This window comes from Perca fluviatilis, chromosome 18 (assembly GCF_010015445.1).
Source record: "Perca fluviatilis chromosome 18, GENO_Pfluv_1.0, whole genome shotgun sequence".
Taxonomy (NCBI): Eukaryota; Metazoa; Chordata; class Actinopteri; order Perciformes; family Percidae; genus Perca; species Perca fluviatilis.
This window is the reverse complement of record NC_053129.1, coordinates 7,745,698-7,755,014: the sequence shown is the minus strand read 5'-3', so window position 1 is coordinate 7,755,014 and position 9,317 is coordinate 7,745,698. Positions and strand designations below refer to the sequence as shown.

At 38.5% G+C, this 9,317-nt stretch overlaps 2 protein-coding genes across 2 annotated transcripts; both read right to left on the bottom strand.

The window, feature by feature from the left end:
* Positions 1–373: 373 nt before the first annotated feature.
* LOC120547204 lies at positions 374–4,954 on the bottom strand. The gene is made up of 11 exons (XM_039782682.1): positions 4,930–4,954; positions 4,661–4,839; positions 4,488–4,578; positions 3,649–3,996; positions 3,439–3,556; positions 3,191–3,282; positions 2,901–3,018; positions 2,595–2,699; positions 1,731–1,931; positions 1,339–1,515; positions 374–588 (listed from the first exon to the last, which is right to left on the bottom strand). The coding sequence occupies exons 2-11, from the start codon at positions 4,762–4,764 to the stop codon at positions 374–376; spliced, it is 1,569 nt and encodes a 522-aa protein (XP_039638616.1). The 5' UTR covers positions 4,765–4,839; positions 4,930–4,954.
* A 120-nt stretch (positions 4,955–5,074) lies between these two features.
* LOC120547202 lies at positions 5,075–7,154 on the bottom strand. The gene is made up of 7 exons (XM_039782679.1): positions 7,047–7,154; positions 6,822–6,906; positions 6,598–6,736; positions 5,966–6,058; positions 5,498–5,884; positions 5,266–5,367; positions 5,075–5,163 (listed from the first exon to the last, which is right to left on the bottom strand). Exons 2-7 carry the CDS (start codon positions 6,894–6,896, stop codon positions 5,075–5,077), a joined length of 885 nt encoding a protein of 294 aa, XP_039638613.1. The 5' UTR covers positions 6,897–6,906; positions 7,047–7,154.
* Positions 7,155–9,317: the final 2,163 nt, after the last annotated feature.

The following is a 9,317-nucleotide window of genomic DNA, read 5'->3' as shown; positions in this document are numbered from 1 at the left end:
TATTTGTTGTTGTATTGGTTTTGTAGTTTTGTATGTGTTGTTTTTTTTTTTTTTTTTTAGTTTTATAAAACATGCTCACACGCAAGCTATATATGCTGCGCAGATTTTAGTCTTTGCATAACAATTCTACAACCAAGACTCGTGCAGGTAGCTGAGAGCGTGACACAAAGCATTGGAAGTGTTACATAATGACATCTTCATGTATGAAACTAATTACACAAGCACAGAGCAGCCACCCTCGTGCTGAGGAAGTGTCTGCTCTGAGAGAGCTGAAGGTCATACATGCTCTTGCAGGGAAGATTATATCCGCTTGACATACATAAACCGATGCAATACCTTTCCATCTATAAAGCTAGTGTTTCGGAAAACTGGTTTACACTGCCTCAAAATCACTCTCATCTGAACTCTCATATACATGTTCTTTGTGGTCCTCCGGTATGTCCTCGGGTCCATCCTCAAGCAGAGAAGCAGCATTCGGTCCTAAAGCCTCGCTGTACCTTGAGCTAACGACTTGGAATCTCTCCACATCAGCAAGCCTTTTCTGATGAAGACACAGCAGCCCACGATGCCCCTCTTCACTTAAACTGCCTAGAAAGAAAATGAAAAAGAGGTGTGACAATACCTCAATTGAGTTAATGTAGCTCAGCTAGTCATTAACTTTACTGAATGAACTACAGATAATGTAATACCCGAGGACCTCAAAGTGATAGTCCAGGTCATATAGGCTTCCCCTGTTGTTGCAGAATGGGCACATTTATTCAAATATGATTTTGTTATCATCAAGGGACCTTGAAACCGCATTGAGTGATTTCAGAAGCGCGTTTTTTTCAATTCTGAAAACTCACCTGTGCTTTATGGAGACTTGTGCACCCCAATTATAAAAAACAAGCTAAGTTGCTAGCCTAGCCATTTTCCCCTTAATTTATACTTCTGCAGAGGCTTCACGCAGACCTTTTGCCATAGCCTACCTCACTAGATATCTCTACTGAGCAAATTACAAAACGCTGAACAAAGAGATCATTTAGCAACAGTGACTATAAAATACCACTTGATTTTATAAAGTGAACCTTCTGTAGCACTTTATTATCATTGCCTGTAAAGTATAGTGTGTCTTTGCACTGGAAAACAATTGACGAGGTTTGGCCATGTAAATTTCAGTTGAGCGGTGTTGTTAATGTTGCACTGTCCAATTAAGTCGGCGCACTTGATGGGTTAAGGACCACTGACAAAAGGTCATGGTGTCAGTCAAATCAATAGGCAGGACCTGCAGCACAAGTTGCTTAGGAATTTATAGTGTCACTGTAAGGAGAACATAAAAAATGTAATTTGGCTTGTTACCACTGTTCCTGCCAGAAGACATTTCGGACATCATTTTGCGGAGACTCCAGGCCAGCTTTCTGAGGTAGGTGCAATGCTGTCTCATCTCCCTTATCAAAATGATCTTTTCCTCTTGAAGCCGCATTTTTGACATGTAAACATCAAAAATCTTCTTCTTCGTAAGGATATTGCTCGATTCTGAAGTCACAAAAACAACATCCTTTGAACACAAGTTTGACTTGTACAGAAAGCATACCTGTTAAAAGATAAGTAGTGTAGGCAAAACCTAGCCTGGAAATCCAAACCCAAATCCGAAAGATTAAGGGTCTGGCAATGAGTAATGAAAAATGGCCCAACTCCTAAGCAAAACCCATAAATACTAGCAATACACACATACAGAAATTGTTCAATACCTCTGCTGTGCACTTCCCACGGCCATATTAGACAGTCTGCCCCACTGTCTCCTTCCACCACAGAGAGTCTGCTTTCCACCTTATCCTCAAGGATGCGCTCCTCATCTGCAACCTGCTCATTGTACAGCTTGATTTTTTCAAACAGTTTTTTCTTCTCTTCTCCCAATTTCCTTCGTCGCAACTGTCGGATTTTGTTGCTGTCTATAGTTACAAAATAGAGAAAACATAATGCACAAGTATGTGTATGCAGATATGATACATGCAATACTGTTAAAGCCTTATACTTAAAATCATTTAACAATTGATAAATCAAAAAAGAAAAACAAATGAATTAAAAGACAAAATAGCCCTAGTATCTGTAAAATTCAAAAGAAATAGATTTTAAAACTAAAGACTTGTAGATACTAAGGGTGGGGGAAAAAATCGATACAGCAGAGTATTGCAATATTTTCCGTGGTAATACTGTATCGATACACAGACGCAAGTATCAATCTTTTATCGTGTTGGTCAGTCTGTCTGCTTGACAATCCCCATTTTACAGCAATAAACTGAAGTGAGATGAACAAACAGAGAAAAGTATCTTTTTAGATAAAACAGATGTTGACAAAGTTTCCTTTGGGGACATCATTTGAAATTGGGAAAAATTTCAAGTTGGACAAAAAGGTAAGAAATTGCAATATATCGCAGAATATTGCAATATGTTGAAAATCACAATAATTTTGTATTGTTACACAAGTATCGTGATGATATCGTATCGTGAGGCCTCTGGTGATTCCCACCCCTAGTAGATACAGAAATAAAACAATCCAGACAAGATATCTGCAAGCGATATAAATGACAATATTAGATCAGTTATCAACATACCAGTCTGATTATAAAGGCTGGCTTTTCTGTGATGAACCGCAAGGAACATTTCTTCAATTGATTCCTGAAGAGGTTGTTGGTCATCACATCTGGTACCTGCAGAATCTTAAAATACAAAAGCAATATAAACAACCAAAAACAAAACAAATCTGATCGATCTTTTAGATTGTACAAGCAAAAGCTAATGGCTGGGGAAGGAGCAGGAGGTGCAGGGCCATGCAAGGAAACAAGTCTGAGTCATATATTATAATTGACTATCACAATACATTAGAAAACTATGTAAAGGATTTCCATAAAATATTATACCATCGGAAGCCCATTCTCTGACATCATGAACCCACTGATGCACCATGTTCTCAGGGCAACCAAGTTGATTGGTCAAATCTTCCAGTCTCTGAGAATCAGCCTCCGCCTTTTCACAAGTCTACAGTAAAAAAAAGCAAGATTTTTTAGATGTTATCTTCAAAGGGTAAGACAAATCATAGAGGCTTTATATTGTCTATACAGTATCTAAGACACACTGGTCAAACATGACATTGATTTTAAATGAATATGGTCAGTAAACCTGATCATGTCTCACATTATCTGGTCAATACCTTGACGTATCTGCTGGATAATGCAAGATGAAGGCCTTCCTGCTTCCGTCGGTTCCATCCAATAGCATGGACTGTTAACATGTCATTCCTGGCTTTTTAAACATAATGAATAAGTGATGGAGGAAAGTCCCATTAATGGTCATTCAGTTAGTCAACTTCTTCACAGTTGAGCTTTAATTTCAGATAAATGTAACAATCATAGGGGATTATTTAGAGTTTTATCTTAAACAAAGATTAGATCGACTTACCAGATTTTGTCATGTACTTGGTTGTGAGGGCACAACGAGAGAGGTAGCTGTTTACCATTTCGACCTCCTCCCCTGCAGTTGTACCAGCACCCTCTTGATTTTTGCCACTCCAGATTATCTAACAAATCAGTGTGGACATTTATTTTATAATCATATGTATTATACATAAAAGTTACCGTTTAAATTTGTATGATAAAGAACATGTAGTACCTCACACTTTGTTGAATGGGCCTTGGCATGCATGACAGAAAGGAATGGCCTCATCTGCAGTAAAGGTCTGAGTTCTGACATGGAGACCGACAACTTTTCAAGGTAGGGCCAATACTTGCAAGCAATATCCGTGCAAAAGAACTGTCCATTTGTGGCTGCCTGAAGCTCCTTTTGCAGGAACAGCGGATAAGCAAATATTTCCCCCCTATACATGTTGAGGGCCTTCAATAGCACTCCGTGTCGGCAAACAACCACCTCAATGCCCTCTTCATCCAGTTTACTAGCTCTTCTGGCTGTCTCCCGTGCAGCAGACCACTGACTGGCTCCACAGATTCCTCTGCCGGCAGTCTGCATGACAAAATAGTTTGACAAAATAGTTATGCTTATAACAAAAACAAAACAAAAATATCCTATGTAATTATTTAATCCATCAGGACCATGGAGTCAGGTTACATTACACCAAAGAGCATCTGTTTAATGATTGGAGACATTAAATATTTACTTTCAAAATACAACTGGAGGTTTAGTCAGGGCTCAATGAGCTTCAGAAAATGCATCTTTCACTTTCCTATCTTCAGCTTAACAAACAATAACTCACTACCTATTACCAAAATCTAGCCACTTTGGATGTCACCACACATACCCAATTTCAAACCCCAAATTACTTTGATGAGATGCAACATATTGCTTAAATATCTGGTTGGGAGATACTAGTCTGTTCCATTTAAGCTGACACCATCTGGTCTTGAGGGAAGAAATAACTAATTTGTAATGGAAAATCCTACATTTCAAGTTTTAAGCCATACATTGCAAAAACAATATATAAATATTTAACTAACACTTTTCATTTTACTCCTGATCTCCTCAACAAAATGCTGTACTTCAGCGTCCTTGGCGATGAAAGTACCGTCAAAATATGGTTGCTCTGACCTAAATAAAATAAGAAAAAAGATCTTATTCAGTGTAAGACATTATTTGTTCAGTTCATTTGACTTAGTGTAAAACAACCAACCCTTTTGACTGTCGAAATCGGTACTGCTTTCTGTTGCCATCTGCGCAAAGAGCTATCATGTTGGGTGTACATGCCGGGCAGGTGAAGTGCTCTACACTGGCCATATTCTCACAATGGTACTGGCAGAATGTGTACTCCAAATAACTCCTTTGGAATACGTCTCCGTGGATTTTGCCAGCCTATACATTTGCAAGTTATATTTAAAAGTCAAATTAAATAGTTATAAAATATATTTTACTTGAGGCAACTATTATCCACGCTGATCTTACCCTTCCAAATTGACAGGTCCTCTTCTCCAACATCCGCAAAACCCTGACGCGGACAAACTGGGAGCCACAGTTTTCAACTCTTCAAATGAAGTAAAGACATCCATTGAAAACAATGTGTCAGCATTCACAGATGCTGGCGCACGCACTAACCGCGTATGAGGTCACTCATGTCAGGTGTCCACTGTGTCAGACATAATTTGCAAGACAAGTTTGGCAAGTGCAAATCATACTGACCTATAAAAAGAAAAGGTAGTACATTTAATGCATGGTTAGGTCCTGAAAATAACTCTGGACAGGAAAAGAAAAAATAAATAAATAAAAAGCCATAGTTCATACCATTTATGCAAACCATAATTATTGCTCTACCAGCTGATTCTGTTATGGTTGCAGGATCACACGTGCACAACTGGACAGGCCTCACTGTAGGCAAAAGACATACTGAAAGAGAGAAGTTCAATAAATAGTGAGAAGCTTTAAACAATTATTTGCAATTTATTATTATTAAATTAAAATTTTAAAAAAAAAAGACACAACTTCACCACTCTTTACAAAAAGATCAAAGCACTACCTTGATTGACGAGTGTATATCCGCCATTTTGCTTTACGCAGCACACTGTTGGCTCTATGGGCTTGTAAATTCCCCCAATGCAGGACTCCCTGTTATGGAGTGTGTGTTTTTTGTGGATGTGTATGTCACACTCCGTACACAGCCACTCCTCTGGCATGCAGTCTCTGCATCGAATGATGGCAGGAGATGTGCAGTGGCTGCAGTTCTTCTCTGGAACCACGTTGCAGAACAGCAAGCAGCTCAGATGATGAGACCTCGCTTTCCGCCACTCATCTTGGGCTGCAGATTGGCGCAAGCCCCATGATGTGGAGGTGGAAGGATGCCCACTTGCATCTGGATTATCTTCTGAGGTCTGCAGAATGTCCTGCAGTTTGTTCATCTCAGTCTCTGAAAAGCAGGTAAAATAAAACAAACATCCATTTCATGCTTTTTACTAACTTGCTTAATTATAGTAGGGTTTCATCTTACCAAATAACTGTTGAGAGGAGTCTGATTGGGTCACTGTGAGAACCTCCTCAGCTGACTCAAAAGGAATAGAGTCCTCACTGGGAACCACGGAAACTAAAAAGATAGATAGAAACAGGCTGTAATAGGCATACAAATACAATGTTTGTTTGGTGACTTCAGGCTATAATATGGAAATGTTACATGTAAATCAATATTAGTTACATTCAATATACGGTAATATGAACCTGACCACGACTGCTTCACTTACATTTCACATCTTTGGATTAGTTTAGCAGAAGTTGACATTAAAATTAACATTGCAGAATGCATTTATAGTCCTAGTTTAAAATATACATTTCAAAATAGATGAAGTCAAAACATACATAACAGATCCACCTTATGGTTTTCTAATGGCACAGTTTAACATATTTAAAAGGAAAAAAATATCAAAAATAGGAAACAGAAACCCTATTAATATCCGAAAATAAAAGAAACACCCCCTATTTTTGTGGTCAATGTTATAAAAGGAAACAACAAAAACAAAATGTAATTACATAGGGCTTAGATAAAAAATACCAAACTACATATTGGATCTAATGAAGGTTAATTCCAATTCTTGAGGTGGGTAATTAGAAATAATCTTGGAAGACTACCTGTAGCTGAAGCACGATTTCGTGTCTCTCCACTTCTGCTTCTTTTTAGCAGTGGACTTCCTTCAGCATTTTTTTCCACCCATCGGACCTGAAAACTACTGCCTGTAGCAGAGTCTGCTTCGCCCTTGGCTTTCTTTTCCTTGGATGGCAGAAATATAGCATTGTATGACAACACTGAAATACAAATATCATTCTCTAATTCCCACACTGGCAAGATTACAGTCTTTTTCTTGAGCCAGAAGCATATCAGCAAGGAAAATAGCATCTTCTGCTTCCCAGTCGTCTTGCTGATCAGCCATTTCAACAATACTATGTTGTATAAGTGAGACAAAAACATTGTCAGAAAAAAATAATGCCATAGGCACATTCAAATGTTCATGCACTGTGTTTTTTGGTCAGTAAGACAGTAATGTGAAATACAAAAGAAGGAATAGAATGACAATACTTACTTGAAGACAGTAGGCCTTCCATAGGAGATCGCAGCAGGGGGGGAAGCGCAAGACAGAGAGAGTGAACGAGAGACAGAGAGAGAGAAAGAGAGACAGAGAGAGAGAGACAGAGAGAGACAGAGAGAGAGACAGAGAGAGAGAAAGAGAGAGAGACAGAGAGAGAAAGAGAGAGAGAGAGACAGAGAGTGAGCGAGAGACAGAGACAGAGAACGAGAGACAGATAGAGAGACAGAGACAGAGAGAGTGAGCGAGAGACAGAGAGAGAAAGAGAGACAGAGAGAAACTGCCTGTGTGTGTGTGTGTGTGTGTGTGTGTGTTTGTGTATGTCGAAAATATTAGGAGTGGCTCTTAAAAGAGCCGTTGGTTTATTAATAAAGGAGGTACTGTAGAGGTGGAGGTAATAGGGACAAGGGTGGTTGGTAACAGGAGCTGTCAAAGAGAGGAAAATAAAAACAAAACATGGTTATTTATCTTGCAGCAAGCATGAATTTCTCACATTAAAAATACAGAAGTGTATCAAAATGAAAAAAAAGATAACCTTGATGGAGATGTTGATTAATGTAAACAATTTGTATTTAGTCATACTCAACATGTAAACTGCATGAATATTAGCAAAATAAGGGACAGTAACGATTGCTATTTGAGCTCACTATTACAAAGCTCTAACGTTACAGTTCACGAATACACGTAATGTCAGAGGTAACGTAGGCTAAAACTATGTTTACAACACTTTACAGCATTATTGAAAGTACGCAAAATAAGGATAAACGATTGCTTAAATAGATCCAACCGGACACGACATGACCCGTTCCGACGGATCGCGTCGGACCTGTCAAGATAGCCTTTCAGCAGCTAACATTAGAGCTAGCTAACGTTAGCGTATTAATGTAAATCACGTTACTTTATTAGCTAATAGTTAATAACCTTCAGCTCTCTACCGCAATGCAATTAACATGGCAACACTCATAGACAAGCTATAACAGTTTAAACAAAAACCATTAATGAATTAAAAATATATAAAGCTAGCCTTTTAGCTAACGTTGGAATGCTAAAACGAGCTAGCGCTAGCTTATTTATGCTACTTATTTCCTAAATCCTTCAATTCTCATCTCTAACGTTAATAACCTTCGGCTCTCTACCACGAAATTAAATTAACATGGCAACACTTACAGGTAATATAGCTAACACAGTTGAAACAAAAGCAATTCATTACTTAAAATACATTAATCTATCAAGGATGTATCTTTCTCTTACCTGGTAGGGAAGGAAGTTGGAATATACTATTCTTCTCTTTGGTCGGCGGGGAATTGTTGGCATTGAGGAAAAGTATCGCCCCCTGCTGGTAGAGTACCTTCATAATGCGTGTAATGTTCACGCCTCGGAGAGGCAAACCGTGACACTGACACGCAAAACCCAGTGGACCAGCGGGTGTATTACACGCTTAGGCGTGATACTGGGTTGAATAAATCGTATTTACAACTGTCCCCATGTTTTCGGTCAGTCCTGTCACGTTAGATAAAAAAACGACATCAAAAGTGTGTAATATGCCTTTAAGGGTATGACTCAGAGGACCTGACATCATTTGACTGAGTTGATGCTGACACTGATGAAGGGTAAGTTTTTCTCAATGAATTTTATGATTTAAAGCTAGTTTTTTCAGGTTTTCTTTGAGGAGGACGAGCTAAAGGGTCAGTCACTGTCACACTAAAATATCCTAGAATAGAATGAAAGTTTTGGAAAACCAAAACATCTCTAAAATGTTACTGAAATGCCTTGCTTATAAGCTAACAGTTTTTTTATGCTAGGAAGCTAGCATGCTGAGTAATGGCAGTTAAAATGGCCGACTGTCAGGCCTCGTCACATCAGGCCCTGTCACGGCTGGTCATGGCCCTGTGTGACAGGGCCTGACAGCCCTATGACAGGGCCTGACAAATGAATGATACTGTTTCTTTTTATTACCTTAACTGTATATAATATGTATTTAAAACATGTCGTCGTAAAACATTTTATAAATACATTACATTACAAACATACACTGTGAATGTATAGCTTTTAATGCTTTTATGACAAACGTTTTGAATATGTTCCCTCTTTAGGCTTATGACTGCTTTTGAGATTGCATTTTGTATATGAATAAAATTGCAATACATATATAATTCTAATATGTATAAGCTTTGAGTAATAATGACTGTAAATATTTCAATGTATACAGATTACAGTTAGATGGCTCCAGTTAGTGCAGCTGAGAGACAAAGGCAGTGTCGGGCACGA